Below are 21,386 nucleotides of genomic sequence, written 5' to 3'. Positions count from 1 at the left end.
GCCGGAGCCGGAGCGGGCACCGGGGCCGGGAGGGGGCGGCCCGGGGGCGGGGACGCGGCCGGGGGCGGCGGCCAGAGGCACCGGGGAGCCGAGCCCGGCGGCGGGGCGGCCGGGAGGCGAGGGCTGCGCTCGCCGGGGAACAAAAGGCTCCTGCCCGCCCAGCGGCGCCGTGCCCAGGGGGCTCCCGAGCCCCTTCCCCGAAAGCCATGGCCCGCAAGGAGCCCGGCTGCGCCTGGGGGGTCCTGCTGACCCTCTGCAGCCTGGGCGCAGCCCAGCCCCGGCAGAGGCAGTAAGTACCGTACCGTACCTGCGGGGGTCCCGGCGGCTCTGCAGGTAAAAGGGGCGGTGGGGAGGAAGGAGCGAGCCCCTCTGCTCCTCCCGGGGTTCCTCAGCAGCCGCTAACAAAGCCTCCCGGAGCCCCCCTCCAGGGGTTGGGGTCGAGGAGGCGAGCTGCGGCGCTTCCCCGGCAGAGCTGCACGTTTGTACTCGCCGGCGCAAAAGCGCATAGCGAGAGAAGGGGAGGGGGGATTAAAAAAAAGGCAAGGGCTCCTTAGAAATACCTGTCTCTAGCTCCTCCAGCGCGGGGCTGCGAAGCTTTTATCTGCGAACAATTATTTAAGGAATCCGGGGTGTTGCGCTGAGCCTGGGGTGGCTGAAGGTAACGTTGGTTGTGCCCGAAGAGCACGCGAAACATTCCTGTGGGGAAAAGCAAGCGGGGAGAAAACGTTTCACTTCTGAGAGTTTTCTGCCTTTTAGAAATTGAATCCGCGGTTCGTTCCAGTGTGTTTAGGTTAACTTTGATTAAAGTTTGCTTTGTTCTTTATCCCTAGTGCATTATAGCCCGTCAACATCGTGAATAGCTGCATTAACTGAGTGCCATGGAGAACTTATTTTCACTTGCTTACTAGAAAATATTTCTTGTCCTGCCAAGTTTTGGTGTAACCTGACAGAGCCGTTAGTCAAATATGCTTAAAGGATCTGTCCAGTCACTGTCAAGTTAACTGTTTCGTTGCCAAGTTAAATATTTAATACTCAAATGCTACTTAATAAGTGACTTAAATAACTGTATCAACAAGCTGATACTTCGGGAAAAGTTGCTGCAGTTTAGAACAATGTGAATACATGTGTTTCACATATGGCACTGTAGTGCTGTGCTTATGTGACAGTTTGAATCTAATCATTTCATACCGGAGGCAGATGGTACTCTTTTCTCCCTCTCCAAATAGATCAGCTCTGCTTTTCTTACCAAGAATGCAGATTTAAAGCTAACTTTTTATTGTTATTTATTGGTGTTCTGATGAATTTTCAAACCTGGTGACCATAAGGTTTTGAATCTGTACCCCATGCAATTCAACTCGAATGCCATGAAGATCTGAACTTCCTTTGGGGGTAATGGGATCTCCATGGCAATGAGGCCTGCTGAGAGAGAGACATGGGGTTGGAATTTGATAAAAAATGACTTTGGGGGCTGTAGAATGCCATCATCCTCATCCCCAAGTGGTAATTAATCATGAAGTAAAGCAACCTGGTTTGTGGCACAGTAGAAAGGCATGGGCTGAGAAACTGTGCTTAAACAGTCATGAGGAATTGCCTTGTTTAAAAAAAAAATCTTTTTGCATAGAAAACAAACAAAACAAAAAACCAAAAAGGTGTGTCAAGTCATGAAGAGAATATAAATACATTGCTTACAGCCCAGCACATCAAAGAGTTCAGAGTTTGTAATGCTTTTAGTTGACAAGTTCGTGGCGTGGTGCCATTCAGCACAGAGGAATGGAATGAATTCCATTCAGAAACACGAAGATTGTATTATATATGGGATGTCTTCTACAGTGGCTTTAAAACTGTCTATGCCTGCTAAAATAATTCCTCTTTGCCAGAGTTTTTAAACTTGCAGTATATAATTATTTGAACAAAAATATGGTAACAGAACTGAGAAATTGAGCCCAGTCTTGTAATTGCTCTTTCTGAGTTGTTCTCTATAAACTGGAGATTTAGGTACACCACATTTATGTGACTGACATCTAGAAAGTCCTGAGTATCAGCACTGGGAGTCATTTCTTTGTGCATCAAGTTGGCCTGTGAAAATGGAGGCATGAGAAATAATTGAGGCAAAAATGTTAGAAGCATTTAAATTGTAGATCATGCCTTGTTTTGAAACAACACTTTACTGGAGATTCAGCTGCATCCTTACTCTTTCATGAAATTCAGTCTCTTTATGATTAGCTAATTGTATATTTAGTTTGTTTAAAGATGCAATAAACATTTATATCATTATATAAATCAATAATCAGTGTATCAAAATGCTAAGAGTTAAATCCTGTAAGCCATTTAGGCTCTGTTCATTTCTATGTGCATTCTGCATGCATTTTATGGAAATTAGATACAGACTTACACTGCTGGTGGTCACAGGTCTGAGCCTAAAGGGGTAAATTGTGGGAACCTGTATTACAGAATTGTCTATTCTTTACTTTGTGTTTGTACATTAAGTGGCTTACAAATAAGCTTTTTGTAAATATCACACTCCTGTTACTGTTCTTGATGACCGTCTACTTCCAATCTTGCTCCTTAGGGGCTATTTGATTGCGGCACCTTCTGTTTTCCGATCTGGTGTTGAGGAAGCTATAAGTGTGACCATTTTTAACTCTGTCAAGGAGACAACAGTCCAGATTCAGCTAGTTGTGAAAGGAGAAACTGTGTCAAGAGGCCATGGAACAATTCTTGGTGAGTTCCTGTTGTTCTGAACTTGAGAATTAAGTTGAGGTGCTGTGGGAGCACATCAATATCTCCTAAAGAAGTGCTTTAGGTGATAATGAAGGTGGAACTAAGCTAATATTTAACTCATTGGTTACTGCTGAATGTTCTCAGTTGTGATTGTGCTAATGTGGTTTTGATGTATGGGATCTCAAGCTTCCACCGATGATAATTTTGGAACAGCAGGATATGCTGTCAGAGACTCTGAGTAAAAATATCACATTGATGTTCAGGAGTATTATGGTGAATGTCTTTCCTTTTGAAAACTGAATGCTTGACACTGGGAAGCTGTATAACGAATAAGATAAATTGAGTATGAAGAAAAATGCAAAGTCTATAACAACATAGTTTTCTACCCTCATGTTAAAATGAATGCTGGAAAAGTCTCTCCATCATTGGGACTGAGTATTGCTGAGAGAGGTGGCAATATCTGTGTATATCTGATACTGGATATCTTTAAAATACGAGACACATCTGCCTGTCCCATGTAGAGAAACAAAAAGGTTTTTGATTATACCCAGCTTAATTCTGAAGGAATTTACATTGGTGAAATGAAGTCCAGTAGCACTGTTCTACCACTGCTAGTAGTGGTGGCAATTCAGGCAATCCCATTCTTTAACCATAATGTTTAACCCTTCTTTGTGCACAAATTGGGAGTTATATAAAAACCATTTCCGTTCCTGGAACAGATTCTCTGTTTTTATCCTCTCCTTGTTCTCTTTGAAATTGGCTGACAATTGCTAACTAAATCAAGGAGAACGATGCTTACACATGTGGACAACATATGTTATCTTAGGTATGGCCGTATCCAGCAATCGAAATAGATTCTATTAGTGTTTGTTTTGAGCGATTCAAGTTCCAAAAAAACTTGGTCCTTTCTATAGCAAAACAATTCTGTAATTATAGAATGCCCTCTGATGAAACCTCAGCCTTGGTGGACCTCTAACTGTAGAACACCATGTAGTGCACCTTAGGAAAAAAAAAAAGTGAATAAATGTGGACCAAGTTTATGTTGGAGAATTCTGCTAGGTCTGACTTGCTCACCCTGCTGATTGTTTGACGCAATGTGGGAATATTACTGCAGGTTAAATAATAATGAAGGGGTATTTCAGTTAAGAGTTCAGTTTTACAATACTGAGTCTCCTTTCAGCCAACTGCAGTTGTCTAAAACATTATTACCTTAGCTTGAGAAGAATAACTCTCTCTCTCTCTTTCATTTTAGATAAAGGAACAATCAAGTTGAAGGTAAGCGTCTGGTACTTTAAGACCTTTTTGATAAGAATGTGAGGGATTTACGTTCAATCACAGCAGGCATTGATCTGTGAGCATTTGAGGCACGAGTACAAGTCACGTTCTGCTGCATCCACTAAGGAGGAAGCAGCCTTTGTGAGAGAACAAGCAGAGAGTGAAAAGAACAAAGATTATTTGTCTGTCAAGCTCTTATACCACTGAAGAAAATTACAACCCATGTAGTGATTATTTTTATAGATGTGACAATACCTTGATGTGTAAGTGACATGGAACAGATCACAGAAATTCACGGAAGGGACAGATTACCAAGCAACTGGATTTAGGTCCATTCACCATGACTCTTTGGGCCTGGCCACCCAGCCAGATTTTAATCCAACAAAGCGTACGCTCATCCAAGCCTTGAGCAGCCAGCTTCTTCAGGAAGCCTTACTGAAGTCTAGTAGACCACATCCACAGCCTTCTCCTAGTCCACTGAGTGTGTCACGTTGTCATGACCTAGAGCCATGTCTTCCATAACATGGTTGATTTTCCCATGTAATGTGCCATATTCAGTGGAAGCTGAACATGTAGATCAGATATCACTATGAGTGATGAAGATAAGGTAGAAGAGAATTTCCTGCCATGTTTTTAGCATGACTTTGCTTCCTTTGAAGTTTTTATGTTGTAAAAGATCTAGCTCTTCTTCATTTTCTTTTTATTACCAACACACAGTTACACTGAAATGCAGCAGGTGGCTGCTCATTGCTCACTTCAGCGACAATTATTCTAGGGTAGTAACTGTACTTTCCCAGGAAGTTCAAAGGCTTTTCTATTTCTGTCTCACTGTTTTCTAGGTGCCTTCAGGACTTCGTGGACAAGGACATCTAAAAGTTTGGGGCAATCGACATATAGCAGAGGAAGGCTACATTTTTCACAACTATACCACAGTAACTATTGATAGCAAAGGATCATCAGTGTTCATCCAGACTGATAAGCCTGTCTATAAACCCAAACAGAAAGGTAAGGTGGCCTTGGAGAACTTGTCAGATGCTAGCTAGGGCTGCTTTCAGGCAAAAAAAAAAAAAAAACACAAAAAAAAAACCAAGGATATATTCTAGGATGGAGCCTTCTGCTCAGTGTCAGCTGTGATGAACAATTAATTTCCTCTCTTCCTTCTTTTAGTGTTGATAAACCTGTTTATGGTTACTTCTGACTTGAGACCAACCAATGACAAGGTAAGGGAAATTGTTTTATTTCACACTGTAAAGTGTGGCGAGATACTTGGCAACCTGTATTTTACTATGATGTATTTACGCAAAAACACAGTTGATTTCTTCATCTATTTTGGCATCTCACATGAATGCTTGTTGTTATTTGCAATTTAGTTGTTTTAATTTGATCACATTGGTGTTGAAGGAGAATACAGTCTTGTACTGCTATCAGATAAACATAACTATACCAAAGCAGTTAGAAGAATAATAATTTTTCAGAGCCTTGCACTCCATTCAGGTGTTGCACAGATACATAAAGCATTGCTTTTCCAGTCAGATGCTTGAATGAAACATTTCTTTCTGAGGCTTCTCTTAATGAAGAAAAGATGCTTAAACTTTGCTCCCTTGTGTGCCATAACACGCTCAGCAGTTTGTCAGCTCTTGTTTCATACAATCTTTTATTATTTTTTTCTTTCAGATTGAAGCCTATGTAGTGGTGAGTATCTGCCAATCATCTAGCATGTATTCTGTAGAGGCACAAGATCCTCATAGCCTTAAGAGGAACAAGTCACAAGTTTGTACCTTTCCAAGTCCATTATGGCTATTCCCAACTGTAACCTATGCCATTGTCTCTACCTCTGTGTCTTTAACAGATTTGTGTCTTGGTTGTGTTGTTTTTTTGTTTGTTTTTTGTTTGTTGTTTTTTTTATCATCAACAAATATACTTGTTTTCTACTTCAGTGTCAGAAATCCATTCCCATTTTTCTACCTGAGAAGAACTGGTAGATTCACTGGGGTTTATAAATGTAATAGTCCCACTCAATTTCTCCCTTCTTTTCAATGCAGACCTACTCCTATCCTTCATCTGGCTGGGCTGATATAGCAGGGCCAATCTCATCTCTGCACCCAAACATTATGATAGTGGAAAATAGAAATTCATGGCAAGGAAAGGGTGCTCCTGTCTTCTTCCTTATGAGGTGAATGAGAGGTTCCTTCCGTGTCTAGTCTTTTTTTTTTTTTTCTTTTTTTTTTAAGCCATATGTTTTCTTTTGCTGTCAGCAAGTAGAAGAATTCACCCTCTTCCTTTGTTTGCAGTCTGTCACAGATTTAATGCTGACAAAAACAAGATTAATTTCATCTGGCTTTGTCATCTAAAATTTGCCTTGTTAGTTGTACTACTCCCTCTGTGAATGGAAAGAAAGCATCTTCAAAGGCCTGTTCATCCCATCCAAAATAGTTACCCTAAGACAGGTGGAAGATCTGCCCCTTGACAGTGCTTACCCGTGTGTGTTGGCTGTAGAAGCAGCATCCTTAAATGAGCACTGAATCTTAGAAAGCAAATACCCTCCAGTAAAGTAACTTCAGAAATTTTGGACAGATGCTAATTACATATGAGCTGTTAGTGAAGTGTGTGTGTGTGTGTGTATGTGCATGTGTGTGTGTATATATAATGTTCTTTGTTGCAAACTGAATTAAACATTATTAGTGATACTCGCTTTCACTGTGATGTCTCTCATTCCTAAAATATTATTCAGGATCCTCGGGGGTCTCGTATGATAGAGTGGAGCAATTTGAAGCCATTTTGTTGTGGTAAGTTCCAGATTGTTTAAGCTCAATGTGTTATTTACCTTTGCTAGCTGCCTCTAGCTTCTGCTTATACTGAATTGTGTTCAATAAGCCTTTACAAGGATTAATAACTGGGAGAGTTCACAGTGTGTTGTTTTCTTCCTCAGGCATTGTAAATATGAGCTTTCCGTTGTCTGATCAGCCAGTGTTTGGAGAGTGGCTCATCTTTGCTGAAATGCAGGGGCACACATACAACAAATCCTTTGAAGTTCAGAAATATGGTGAGTTATCCACCTTGTGTTTGACTGTAACCCAAGAGCAAAACATTATGAAATGTTTTTGCTTAAGATGAAACACCTGAGAAATAATGCATTAAAATGTCATCAGGAAAAAATCCTTACAGGTTATGTATTTCAGGGATATAGACACTTGAATTTTAACCAAGCCTTTGTTCATGTCCTCCACACTACAAAAATGACCTGAAATGGAGTGTCATATTGCACAATCCATTCATGTAACAAAGATTTAATGTGGCTTTGGAAAGCTGTAAAGATGCTTTAGTTCTGTCAATGCTTTCCTTTCTTTCCCAGAGCCCTACTTGGAATTCTCAGTTCCTTTTTTGCTAGCCCTTTTTTGGTCTCAAAGTCTCCCTGTATGATGAAGGGTGGGCATTGTTCCACCCAGCACACCATCTATATTTTATGACCTGATCACCCAAGCTTTGGCAGACACTGACTTGCTTTGCCGTTCTTGTTGATCTATTCTCCACTCAATGCTGTCCTGCCCGTGTTGCGTTAGCTACACCGCCCTCATCCGACCATCAGCAGGGATCTTGTCAGAGTTGTGTATGTCTTTGCTATAATCTGAAGAGTAATATCTTGAAAAGACTTGTATTTCCTTCTGCTGTAGTGTTACCCAAGTTTGAGTTGCTGATTGATCCGCCTCGCTACATTCGTGACCTTTCCAAATGTGAAAAAGGAACTGTCCATGCCAGGTAGGAATGTATGCTAAGTAAAGCTCCATTACTATAGCTTGTAGTACACGCACAGCATGGTGCAGTCACTGGAGCTCAGAACTCCTCTGCTGCAGACTTCACAGATGATTTCTGGTTGTCATCAGAAGCTTTCCTATGTAAGAGCCTTCATAAAACATGTTAAAAATGACAAATTGGAAAACTTTGTGATGTTTTATTCTGTTTTCTAGATGTGCAAGTCACATGGTACTAGCCTTAATATAATCAGGGAAACAGAAAACAGCTGGAAGTTATTCATTATCTTCTTTCCATTTCAGATATACATTTGGAAAACCAGTGACAGGAAAGTTAATTGTCAATATGACTATAAATGGTGTAGGGTATTACAGGCATGAAGTGGGACACCCTGTCCTCAAGACCACCCAGGTGAGGGAGACCATTGAGTCAGCTGCAATAAAATGCCTGATCTGTACTCTTTGAAGTTAATACTATGGCTCTATTTTATGTCACTGATGGGAGACCAGAAAATAAATGCAATAGTTGGGTCCAGCATAGTAAAAATATTACGTGCTTTTACACTATATGTTATTATTTGGGGGAAAGAGAACTTGTTGGTGTAGTATTAATCTTGTTTTAGAGTATATGGGGCTGAGGGAGAACATGACAGAGAAGACTGGGACAGAGGTAGCTCAGATAATGGATGAGGGAGGAAAATAAAAACTTGCTTTTTTTTCTCCTGCCCCCATTAGTTCCCTCCACCTCACATCCTTTAAAAATACTGCTGCAAATTCCTGTCAAGTGTCTACGCTTTAGACTTGGCTTCTAGACCCTGTTTGAATGTATATGCAAACTTATGTTTCCCTTCCCCAACACGCTTGGTAGATTGATGGCTCTGCTGTTTTCGATGTGTGTGTGAAAGACATGATGCCAGCTGATGTTCCGGAACATTTTCGAGGCACAGTCAATATCTGGGCAACAGTGACCAGCTCAGATGGGAGCAAGCAGGTTACATTTGATGACTCGACACCTGTTCAGAAACAGCTGATTGATATCAAGTACTCCAAGGATACTAGAAAACAGTTCAAACCTGGACTGCCTTACAAAGGAAAGGTAAGATTAAAAATAGAGATACTGACATGTAGTTGATGTAAGGTTATACAGACCTGATCTTGGAGTGTTACACCATGTCCTGGTGTGTTTTTTCCACCTGCTGTTTTTATCATTGACCAGAATTGCCAATAATATAAAACATTGTTTTCTACATGAAACACTGTGTAGGTAGAAGTCACTTACCCTGATGGAAGTCCAGCTGACAGAGTCACTATTCGAATTAAAGCCGAACTCACACCAAAGGACAATGTTTATACAAGTGAACTGGTATCAAGAAATGGCCTCGTGGAGTTTGAAATCCCCTCCATTCCGACAGCTGCCCAGTATGTCTGGCTGGAGGTAGGTGAAAGCTCTTTATAGGATTAGTAGGCTTTAATGTAGCTAATCTTGTCAAACCCGCACTTTATAAGTCATTGCTACAAACAGGAAATTGATGCCTTTTACCTTCAACTTATTTATCTAAGTGTGGCAACACTTGCTTCTTTTTTTCTTACTGCTAATTGAACTGATGATTATAACCATCGTGAAAACCTAATTCTCCATAGTTCAAGTGTCCAATATTTTGAGAGTACTGTTGCCACGTGAAGATGACAGTAGAGTTGAAGAGAGAAAATATGGGAGGTGGGAATACAGGGTAAGAAGAGAGTAGGAATTGAGCTTGCTATGCATGAATAACATTCAGATATAATTTTTGTTAAGACCAAAGTGACAGCGATTGATGGGAAACCATCTGGAGATCAGTATCTGCCAAACTACTTGTCCATCAGTAGCTGGTACTCACCCAGCAAGTGTCACATCCAGCTCCAAGCACCAGATAAACCTTTCCAGGTATGTTGGCTTCATATTCCTTCATGGCAACAACTGCAATGTTTGGCTTTATGCACTTTGGTCTAATTAAATCTTTCCAGCCTTTTCTGTTTCCTGGGGTCGTGGACTGTTACTGTTTCCACTACGAAAGTGCAGTTGTAGCTGCACTTCCCACACCAAATAATTGTTCAATGTGGGCTGCACATGGTTCCAAGCGAAGTTCTTGTGATGTTTTGTACAGCATCTCATTTTCTTTCATGTTGTGGGAACAGGGGAGACAGTTTGATATGAGATCAGTCATTTATTTTTTTTGTATTTGAATGTACATTATTCTGTTCACCTCCAGTAATGTTCACGTGAATTGTTTGTGCAAATGATATGCTTTAGTTCAAGTCACCAAATGCTGAAAGATTGGAAGTGAAATCAGAGGGATTAAGTAGCTTTATTAGTAAAGATCCAAATTAGGCTATGTAGCTTCTCTAGAACTTCCAGTTTAAATCTCTGATGAATAAGTTTAGCCTTCAGTTCTCAAGCTATGCATAGTTACCTTGTTTTCTTATGTAGTTTTTGTAGGAGCCTCTCTAAAAATGTGGTCCTTCTGTATAGAAACTGTCATGATCCTTGTCCAGTGAAAGATCTGATTTAGCCATGATTTCTGTTGCATTCTGTTTTACAAAGAGTTGTTTAGGGTTTGCTCTCTGCCAGGGAAGAGGCATGTCTCTAAGGGACAGCATATTGCTTTGCGAAAAAATTGTGGGTTTTGGCAATACTTGTGCATAGTTTTCTATTATCAGCAGATCTGTCAGGTTGGTTTCAGACTCATGGTATCCAAAAAAGAGCATTTTTTTTATCACTGCATTTCATGGTAGTTTAATGGCTAATTAATCTTTTACAAGTTTCCTGAGGTATGGAAAGGAGATTATACACTGCTAATCTGAACACATTGTTCTTATTATAACCTGATTAGAACTAATTCTTCTGTGGGAAAGCTAGGAGTTGGATGACCAGCTGATGTGGGAACTGTTTCCCTGCTTTGCCAGCTCTTACTGGGTGTTCCAATTAGCTACATTCATTTTTTAATGAATTGTTTCATCATTTCCACTGGGGAATTCTTAATACTTCAAATATTTAATGTCACGAGGTACTTGGACTCTGTGGCATTCTGACTGTATTTAACCATTGCCAGCTCCTTGTATTCAAGTCCTTGCCAGTTTGGTTTGTACCATATGTATAATCTGGCAAAATAACACTGTTAGTGCTGAAGAAAGAGTTTTCAAAATATGTCATTGGAATTTAACATTTCTGTTTAGTCTTAATAGTCTTAGGTGGCCATTGTTATGCTTTAAATGGCAGGAAGGTCAGGAGTGGAAGTTGATGAAGAAATCCTGTTTAACACAAGTCTTCATAACCCAGAAGTAAGAAGTTTGTGTTTCTAGGAAAGTCGGCTGCTTATTGCTCAGACATTACCCATTCCTTATACCCTGACAGAGCACTGACATTTATTCTGTTGGGATTGCCATTATTTGGGATTTTATCTCCAGGGGATTCAGTACTAAGCACTTCTGGGTATTGGACTTCAGTGCAGAAAAAGGGCAGGATGTTGGTTTGCTGCTCTGAAGCCTTTTGCAAGCATCAAATGTGTTTACCCACAAAAAAGAAGCTTGCTTTCTTGTTTATTTGTATGTTTGACAGCTCCCTGAGTGCCAGACTCAAATTAATATCAAGACTTGTGTAATTTGAAAACATTTTCCCTCAGATCTATTCCCAGTAATTTTAGGCCACACTGGCTTTGTTTGAATTAGTATTTGCCATGTGAAAGTAATCACCATGTATAATCTCAATTAAACAGCAAAGACTCTCAAACACATCTCTTCCCACCCCCAACACATCTCTTTCTGTTTTGGGCTAGACAACTGAAGGGGTGTCTAAAATTCAACCAATTCTGACAGCTGCTCTGTGCCAAAAGGCTTAACTTTCAGGATTCCAGAGATTCCTTTATTGTTTTCATTAATGCATGCAACCCCCCAGCCCATTCTCCTGTTAGACTTGTAGGGAGTGAAGAGCTGAACACAGGCCCCTTTTTATTGTGAAGAAAGTCCATGGAAACAGTACTAATGTAATATTCTTTTCAATGCATACATTTCTTAGAAGAGGGGTCACGTCTCTTTTGGACTGGAAACCCAAATAGATTTCCATAAATTGCAAATGAAAACCATGCCCTGTAACAGACCAGATCTTCTGCTTCTCTCTCTGACTGCAGGTAGGAGAGGAGGCTTGGATTGCTGTGAAGTCCACATGTCCTTGCAACTTCACTCTACATTATGAAGTGGCATCGCGAGGCAACATTGTCCTTTCAGGGTTGCAGCCCAGCAACGTCACCCAGCAGAGGAGCAAGAGAGACACCTTTCCCTTTGAGAAGAACATTGACGTTGCACATTTCCCAGGAACAGGTAGTTAGCATCAGAAATGCAAACTCTCTTCTATTTTTAGGGAAAAAGCACCTTTTTGCAAACCTAAGTATGATCTTTTTTTTTGAATTTGCTCCTTAAGGGCATAGAGTGCAAAAGAAGTAATGATATCCATTGCACAAATACTCATATAGAAAAGAGAGAAATTTCTCCAAGAGGGAAAACTCTTGTATTTTCTATACTCGTTTTGTAGTCTTTCTCTGTTTTAAACAAAAAAGTACATGTATTATAGACTTTCTTAATGTGCTCAGCTTGGAATCCACTGAGTGGTAGGGATGTATATGATGGGATTGAGGGAATTTACTAAACTAGTTGAGCTTAATCCAGGAAAAGGGCATTAATATATGTGGATGTATATAATGTGGATTAGGCTAAAGGAGATGATGATGATGACTGCTGTTAGCAAAATGATACTCCATAAACTGTGTAATCCTTTTTCAAACCCATTTATACTTTCTCTTACCAGTGTTCTGTGTCAATAAAGGCCTTCTTTTATTCATTTTAAATTGATTTATTACAATTTATATTTTAGCACCTACTGGTACCCCTGCAGCAGAGGTTGAAGTCTGCATGACATTCCTCCGTTTCTCAGTAACTCATAACATGGCTCCCTTGGGCCGTCTTCTGGTGTATTACGTCAGGGAGAATGGAGAAGGGGTCACAGACAGTCTGCAGTTCCCTGTGAAGTCCTCCTTTGAAAATCAGGTATTGGTAACATAGCTGACGGAGAGGAAGGGATGGTGTCTTGTTGTTCTTTGTAGTTTTGTCTGTTGAACAGGAATTGAGATGATGGGGCTTATTATTAAATTTCTAGGTAGCAGTGACTCTTTCAGCAAATGAGACCAGACCTGGTGACGTTGTGAACATCAGGGTTAGAGCTGCAAAATCAAGCTGTGTTTGCATTGCCACGGTGGATAAGAGTGTCTACTTGCTGAAGACAGGTTTCCAGCTGACAGCCAGTCAGGTAAAAAGAAGGTTAAGGCATTGACACTTTCTCTCTTAGTGCTGGTATCTGCACTCTACCTTTAATAAGTAGCCTTTATACCTAAGGACAGCAGACTCTTCCGTTTCTTTACAGGTGTTTCAAGAACTTGCAGAGTATGATGTATCTGATGCTTTTGGAGCTCCAAAGGAGGAAGGGCACTTCTGGTGGCCAGGCATGTCCTCACGTAGACGTCGTAGATCTTCTGTCTTTCCCTGGCACTGGGACATCACCAAGGATGCTCGCTTCGCATTTACAGTAGGAAGAATCAGCCTCACATCTCTCTGGAGTGTCTTATTATTTTCATGTTTGCAGCATAATTTTGCATGATAATTTTTAGCTTCATAGCTAATTTCTTAGTTCTATTCTTTTTTCACATCAGAAGTGGTTTCTCCGAGGGGGTAGTCTTAAAAGTAATTTCCAAGAACAAAGAGTAAATTGTTCCAGCAAAGATATTGGAGAAATGTGCTTTGATTTTTGGCCAATCTTGAGGAGAGGGCCAGATGTCCTGTTTGGTGTAAAAAATCAGTTCTGGGGCTCTGGAAAATGAGACGGGGTCCAGAAAATTTCTCCACTTATAGGTGAACTTACAGGTCTCTTTGCAGTTACTTTGATGGAAATGAAGGTAGAACATGAGTCTCTCCTTCTAGCCTTTCTCCTTTTAGCCTATCTTTTAAAAATCCTTTTAGCTTCCTTTCTGCCCCAGTTCTGGCAGATGCTGTGGCTGTCTGTGTGAAAGATTAGTTGCATTTTCTTTGTATTCTTGATCAGATTGCTACTCAAAGGGCATATACTTATTTCTGTTAGTTTGGTGTATTTCAACAGTTAAATTTGACCAGATCTTAAAAATCTTATTTCCCTTAATCTGTGCTGTGTATTTGCTTTGACTTGTAAGTTGGGCATTTAAAATGAGTTAATTAGTTCTCCTTTTGTTTAATGTATTCATGCACTAATTCATTGCTTCATTGCTAACAATGCAATCCTTTAAGCTAAAACCAGTTCAGTCTTCTGAAGGTTTTCAAAGGCATGTTATTATGTTTCCATTAGCGTCTTGCTTTATTTTTTATTAAAATTATCATTAGCTGTGGGTGATCTATTTGAAAAGTTCTGTGTTGGCTTGTCTCCTACCTTCCTGCAGTTGCACAGTAGAATCCATCTACCCTTTCAGACTCTGCTGATGTCCTGCCTCTTTGCTTTATGTACGCTGCAGCATGTAATCTCTTTTCTCTGACTGCCAGAAACTGTGAGGATGTCATGTGGAAAGCCATGCTGTACTGGCTATTTGTTTTATATTCTCTATATAGGCTTTCCGTAGTGACCATTCTTAAAGACAGACTGGCCTCTAAGAATAACAGTGTTACAGGTCTCGTGTTTTATGCTCTTTCCATTTTTAATTCATGCAACTTCTAATAATAATGATTTCTGTTTCCTTTGGATCCATTCTTTCCACTCCCTTTGTTCTTTCTGCATTTTTAGCTAAACTGCTTTATTGTGTTGTCTTAAACCCCATAGTCTCCCATGTATTCCCCTAGTGTCTCAATTGCCTAATCATAAACTCTAAATCCTCGTTTAATACCCACTGCTGCAGGAGTTGCTGCTTTTTCTCCTCTCCCTGATCTGTTAGGGGTTTTGTTCTGATGTGTTTTTTTCTTACTGAGTGGCATAAACTCCTGGGAAAAGAGCCATATGTTAATAGCTGCTGTTTATGCATTGCTGTATACCTGATTTGTAAGAGCTGGATGTGTACGTGAAAGATAACAAAGCCCATACTCCCTTTGGTGTCTGGGAGCTGCTGTCTCTTATGAATAAGTGCATTTAGGGAACAGAACTGGCAGACAGCTTTCTTGTGAATTCTGTATTTTTACTGTGAAGCTGTGCAGACAATTTCCATTTTGCTTGGCATTTCTTGTAGAGCAGAATTGGGGATGTCTGACGCGCAGGCTGCCTGCTAGCTACAGCAGAACACACTGGAAACTTTTAAGAAGAGCAAAAAGCTGTAGAGTAATATTCAAGGGGGAAAACGTGTAATAATTTTTTTACCTGTAGTTGTCTGACATTTAGACACATGCCCAGTAATGTTAGATATTGGTGAAATTCATTTTCCAAGCAAATGAGCTTTCTTGCAATAAATAAATAAATAAATAAATAAATCCTACCTACAAAGTACCTACATATTTTCTCATTAAAAGTAATTTTTATTTTCCATAAGTTTTTGTTGTTGTTGTTGTTGTTTTTTTGTTTTTTTTTTTTTAATCCTCAAGTTTCAATTGACCATTACCCTGTAGATATCAGATTAGGGTTGGGGGGGATTTTCTTTTCTGAAAAGCTTTTATTGGTACATGCTTAATTCTCTCTTTCTCTCTCTCTTTTTTTTTTTTTTTTTTTCTTTTTTCTTTGCGGTCTTCATTTTTATTATCTAGGAAACTGGCTTGGTTGTAATGACTGATATAGTCAGCTTAAACCACAGACAGAATGGAGGCATGTATACAGATGAGGCTGTCCCAGCTTTTCAGCCACATACTGGGACACTGGTGGCTACAATGCATTCTAGAGTGGCACCAAGGTAATGTATGTTTGTTTGTTTGTTGTAATGCATATTGTCTATGATACCTCTTACCTTTACCTTTTTTTTTCCCCCTCCCTATATTCTCAGCCGTTTCATACTCCTATGCCTCCAGAAAATAGCATAGTTTCCTCAAGGTGGTGGTGGGGAGGGGAAACCATCTTCAGTTGTCTTGATAGACCTAACAAAAGCTTTGTTAAATTTAACTTTGCATTTTTCCAGAATTAATTTAAATTTAACAAAGTAATATTCTTTGAAACTCTTTGTGCATCTTCGTTTTCTACGAATCTGTTGCTGCTTTTCTACAAGTTAGCTACTGCTTGTCACTATTTGCATGCTAGCCCTCATTTCAGAGTTGTGTGCTACTCAGGTGGTGCTCAAAATAAATGAGGGACTGCATGAAGGAAAAGTCATGAGATACTACAGCTAATGCTGCAAACTGAGGATATGCTTTGCCTTTGTATTTTGAACCAACTGGTGGCTTTTCTTAAGTAGCATTTAAAGATCATTTAAGAAACAGATAATGAGGCATCTTGGGTAGAAAAATAGAACAAATTCTGAAAATATTAGAGATCAAAATAATTCCAAGTTAAAGAAATGGAGGGGAATATAAAGCAGTGATTGTAGTAACTGCTATTAGTAAGGCCAGATGATGATGTCATGGGAAGTCACATGCTGTACCTGTTCTCTTTGATTTTGCTTGGTGAAAGAATTTGGATCACAACTTTTAGATTTTTTAGGTTACTTATGGCTTCAGACTGTGTGTGTACACAATGAGAGGAATTGGAAAGACCATGTAACTTGTGTTATGAATGATGCACCGCTTCATTATGAAACTATGCTAGCTGGAGTTTTGGTTGGTATGGGAGCTGCACTCAGTTGGTAGCACTGATTCTTCATTTAATGTTAAAACTAACTGTCTTTTTAAGAATTCACTGTCAAAGGCTTATTTATTCTTCTAGCAGAGCAGAGAAGAGGAAAAGAACCTTCTTTCCTGAAACATGGATATGGCACTGTCTTAATGTCAGGTATGGACAGGGAATTCCCTTACTTATATCCTGGGGGTTGTATCCTCTTCAGCTGCAGAAAATGGAGCTCTTTAAAACCTACAGGAGCTACATTGGCAGTCTCTGATCTTTGTTGTTGTTGCTTTTCTTCATTACCGCTTTAATCAATGATCTTTCTTTGTAACATTTCATCTGGTCTTGAAGTGTACTCACTTCAAATTGTAGTCGTGACAGAGGTATATTGTACCCCGTGTATCCAATTCGCCATGATGCCTCCAGTGGAGGAGCATCTTGAGCGAAGAAAAGGAGCAGTAAACTTCACTCTCAGTAAATGATTAGAAATTAAATTTGACAAGAACTTGTAGCAAGTGTATTCAAATCTGTTCAATTGAGCATGAAATATGCTTTGTAGAAATACACAGAGAATTCCAGAAGTGCCTTTTTGGGCCTCAGCAAGCTTGGGCAGTCAATTATAAATGGGAGAGTGTGGAATAAAAAGTTGCAGATTACATTTTCTCCACTTTATTGAAACAACTGAGCTAAGCATTGTTTGATTTCCACTGTCTTGAAAAGATTCGTTTTTTGTTTCTACCATTTATAATTATAATATACAATCCTCAAAATAGAAACAAAAGCCTAATGTCAACTTCCCAAACCAATTCTAAAAATTCCTAGAGCCTGGCTGGAGGGTCTAATGGCTGGAAATCTGTGTGTACTTTGGCCCCCCGCCCAGAAGAGTAAGTGCCCTCATGTGTGAAAATAATGTTAATGCTGGTTATGGGCTGAAATCCCAGTGGAAAGAACATCAGCTGCAACAAATTGTCCAGTTAAACAGACTGGAATGCTGCCAGTTCTGGAGCTAGAACACCCTTCTGCTTTCTCTTCAGGGCTGAAGATTCTTGCAAGTACTGGCTACCTAACTCTGGTTAGGATGAGGACCTAAATATTAAGAAACTGGTGTGCTTAAGAGAAGTTCAAGTAACTTGTTGCTGTCGAGCCACATGCATTTCATAGGCTCTTCCTCTGTAGTAGGGAGCTATGTCCATTGCCAGAGTGTTTGGAGATTGACCAAACCTACTATCTCTGTTCAAAGGCATAGTGATCTCTCGTTTGTTAGTCAAAGTACTTGTTTTTATTAATTTTTTTTCTGTTGTAATATGAATACAAAGACCAGTATGTGATATGCTGCCAATTTACTAATAGCTGCAGTAGCTTAGGCCCATTGAAAGTTACAAACAGTTGACTTAGATGATAAAAGTAAAGATACCTCATTGGTGCCTAAAATTTGAATAGCCTTCAGAGTTGAAAAGCGGCAAAAACTACAATTCTTCAGTTTGTTCTGGATGTGAATCAGCAGGTATTGCAGCAATGAGAAGCAGTATGTTATGCTGTAGAGCTTAGTCTGAAGATCTTGCTTTCTTACTTTCCATGCCAACTACAATGCATGTACCTTGCAAAAGATTATGAAGCTAGCAGCATGTGTATCGAGCTCAGGGGAATAAATAAGGACTTGAGAGAAAACAACCTTAGGGTGTACTCATAACTGCACCAATCATCCTGCCAGTTGAGGCATGAAATAGCTTTTGTTCTTGCTTTAGATGAAATGTTTTCTGTTCCAAGCAAGGCCAAAGTTTCTTTGCAGGAGAAAAATTGCAAAGTTTGCAGAACTAAGCTGAATTTCTGTATTATGAAGCATGGAAGAGTGTACCAGTTTATGGTATCCTGTTGTGGTACACACAGTAGAGCTGAATACTCAAAATAGAAATTTGATTTTTAATAATTAGTTTCAGTCCTCACTAGAAAAAAATTATATTTTTGGAAATTTTCTGAGTCAGACATTCCAAAAACCAACGACTAAGATGTTTCTGAATCAAAATATGCTCCTCTAGACAAGCAGTTGCTGAACTTAGTGCCTAGAATTTTTTTTTACTTGCCTTTATGTTCAAGTACAGGCTGTAATGTGGCGGTGTATACAAGGAGAGTGGGTTCCAACAAAAATTACTTTTATTTCACTAAATGTGAAATAAATCATTACTGAATTGTTTTTATCTAGGATTCTTTCTTTATTTTTTCTTTACTGCAGATATTTACCTGTAAGAAAAGTGACCCTCTGTAATGGGGTGTAAATGCCTGTAAAGCTTTTCATCCAGTAAGAATTTGTTAGACTTTGTTATGCAGAAACCACTAGTTACTATTCTGCTCCTTATAAATGTGCATAGTTCTCAAAAATCCTGATACTTAGCAAGAAAACTTTGAACCTTTAATAAGCTGTTGTTCGAAGCAGATACTGATGCTATGCTGTAAGTTTGGATCTGGAGGGAAATCCCCAAAATATTTGGCTCTGTGTGCTTTGTCTTTGTTCAAACACATTTCATTAACCTGATCAACCCATGTTATTCCATGTTTTCTTTGGCAGTAATACATCAGGAGAAGCAGAGCTGCGTGTGGAAGTGCCAGACTCTATCACTACATGGATAACTGAAGCTGTGGGTCTGTCTGAAGAGAAGGGGTTGGGCATTGCAAGTCAAACAGAACTGAAGACGTTTAAACCTTTCTTCATCGATTTTACACTGCCGTACCACGTCATCCGGGGAGAACAGACCAAAATCCCATTGACTGTCTATAATTACTTAACTGTCTGTGTAGAGGTAACAGCCCTCTTTGTTCTGGTTGCTAAGATACTAAATTGTAGTTTCTTATCGAGTTTTCCTAAGTGATCTACAAATTACAGTAGAAAAGATACAGGGATAACAGAATGCTAAGTTCAGCATAAATGCTTTGAAGATTAATATTGCTTTTCATCACTAATAAAAGTCATTGCTTTATTTACTTTAGCTTGAAAGATCTGTAGTAGTCTTGCAATTCTTCAGAATTCAGTATATTGATAAATGTAGGGAAGACTATTAGAAAGCTCATGTTGAACCACAGAGTTGCTTCATAGTTGGCTGCTGAAAGCAGTTTGCTTTGAAATAACTTTTTTTCAAGAAATGCTCTCTCTCCAGATGGTTTCTTCTCAAACACATTATCTGCTTAGCTCAGGTAGTATCTGAAGCACTTGTAGAATTGCTGGGCTGAAAGTAATGCTGCCAGTCAAATATAGCACCAGAAGGTTTGAAGAATAATCTGTGCATACCATGTTTTTTATTACAGTTTTCATAGTTTTCAGATTTTTCACACATCTGTTGGTTTTGCAGATGACATTTGCAATAAACAGCATTCAAATTTTTCACAGGTTCACGTGAAGATTTCAGTTCCGAAAGGCATAAAGTTTGTTGGGCATCCTGGGAAACATCATCTGACGAGAAAGAAGTGCGTTGCCCCCGGGGAAGCTAAACCCACCTCTATTGTTTTGTCCTTCAACGAGCTTGGACTGAGCAACATCACTGGTAGTACACAGATAAAAATAGCTTGCTGCTTGAAGGAGTTTTACAAGTGTTTCTTCTTACTCCTCTTTCAGAAGAGCATTCTTCTTTCCCTAGTACCTGAAAGTGAAATCATTATTTCGCTTACTGCCAACTTAGCTTTTCAACCTCATTTATTTCTTACAAACTAGTTCTGTAACTGTTATGCAGTGAAGGATCTGTATGAGCAAACTTCAGAAGATTCCAAGATCTTCAGAGATCAGTGTAAATTTTTGAATAAAGAATAACAAATCCTGTACATATTTAAAGGAAATAATCCTAAATCGTAAAACTTGTACAGCATGGGAAGCTAGGGAAGAGTTTCTCTGTTGCCTGTGACTGTCCAAGTATTTATGCAATGTTGGATGTGACTGTCCAGATATCTATCAAATAGAGCTGTAATTACAAAACGTTTCATGTGTTGCTAGTCAACTGTATCTAATTAATTTAGATCGATGCTTTGGACTCTTGTAGATCAAGATCATATCCTGAAATCTCTGCTTCTTTTCCTTTCTGTTTCTTAGCAAAAGCTTTTGCTTATGGTGGAACTAATTGCTGTCAAGATGGGATGCAAACTTTAAAGAATGGCAAGCACTCAGAGGACAGTTACGTGGACAAACGGACCCCAGTTGGAGTGGATTATGTTCGCAGTAGCGTTATTATTGAAGTAAGAAAAATAGGAATTTGTAATAACTCTGAAAAAAGTGATAAATGTTTGGGCAAATCATTAAAGTTTTTAGGTGTGATATCAAACGAGTAGGTTTACAAGAATCATAAGGTGTATGTTTACATGATTGGAAATAATTTTTGTGGTACAAGTACAAGAAGGGCCCATTTAGTTCTGAGTTCATGCTGGTGAATCTTCAATACTGCTCAGAACAAAAAGGGATAGAAATTGTATTGGGTATGCTTGCTCTTTTAGTCTAAGAAATATGCTGTGATGCAAGATTAAATACTAGTGGTTAGCATATATGCAGCTAACAGCATACAGTGTAATACTTTTTCTCTAAAGGATACAAAATGCTGTACAGCATATTATGTGTTTTGTAAGTAAAACTGAATAGCTGTTGCTGCAAATCCAAGGACTGTATTTTTAAATATGGATTTCTGTCTTTATATAGCCAGAGGGACTGTCCAGAGAGTACACCTACAGTGTGTTCTTCTGCCCAAATGGTAAGTTCATGATTTAAATGAGATAAAATTAAGTTTGTTGAATTTAGTTACATACAGAAACATGTGGCTTCATCCCATGGAAGAAAAAAAAATCTTTGTTGCCATTTGTCTATGATTGATGAGTTATGGTGTGTAGGAAGAACC

General features: G+C 39.3%; 1 protein-coding gene across 1 annotated transcript in view; it reads left to right on the top strand.

Annotated features, from left to right (window-relative positions):
* Positions 1-206: 206 nt before the first annotated feature.
* The window catches only part of CPAMD8 (C3 and PZP like alpha-2-macroglobulin domain containing 8), a gene marked incomplete at its 5' end in the record, with an annotated part of 53,097 nt that continues 31,917 nt past the window's right edge, over positions 207-21,386 (top strand). Inside the window, 23 exons of the mRNA XM_084302928.1 lie at positions 207-289; positions 2,570-2,721; positions 3,974-3,996; positions 4,836-5,001; positions 5,164-5,216; positions 5,671-5,688; positions 6,728-6,782; positions 6,926-7,039; positions 7,668-7,752; positions 8,049-8,157; positions 8,614-8,841; positions 9,010-9,180; positions 9,541-9,669; positions 11,909-12,098; positions 12,649-12,821; positions 12,931-13,080; positions 13,195-13,356; positions 15,519-15,661; positions 16,624-16,689; positions 19,085-19,316; positions 19,901-20,054; positions 20,594-20,736; positions 21,191-21,242. Of these exons, the coding sequence (XP_084159054.1) occupies positions 207-289; positions 2,570-2,721; positions 3,974-3,996; positions 4,836-5,001; positions 5,164-5,216; positions 5,671-5,688; positions 6,728-6,782; positions 6,926-7,039; positions 7,668-7,752; positions 8,049-8,157; positions 8,614-8,841; positions 9,010-9,180; positions 9,541-9,669; positions 11,909-12,098; positions 12,649-12,821; positions 12,931-13,080; positions 13,195-13,356; positions 15,519-15,661; positions 16,624-16,689; positions 19,085-19,316; positions 19,901-20,054; positions 20,594-20,736; positions 21,191-21,242 (2,851 nt within the window). The remainder of the gene's footprint in view (positions 290-2,569; positions 2,722-3,973; positions 3,997-4,835; positions 5,002-5,163; positions 5,217-5,670; positions 5,689-6,727; positions 6,783-6,925; positions 7,040-7,667; positions 7,753-8,048; positions 8,158-8,613; positions 8,842-9,009; positions 9,181-9,540; positions 9,670-11,908; positions 12,099-12,648; positions 12,822-12,930; positions 13,081-13,194; positions 13,357-15,518; positions 15,662-16,623; positions 16,690-19,084; positions 19,317-19,900; positions 20,055-20,593; positions 20,737-21,190; positions 21,243-21,386) is intronic.

Source organism: Netta rufina (assembly GCF_964035555.1).
Source record: "Netta rufina genome assembly, chromosome: 28".
Classification (NCBI taxonomy): domain Eukaryota; kingdom Metazoa; phylum Chordata; class Aves; order Anseriformes; family Anatidae; genus Netta; species Netta rufina.
Note: the sequence above shows the minus strand (reverse complement) of the source record. Positions and strands in the feature narration are given on the sequence as shown.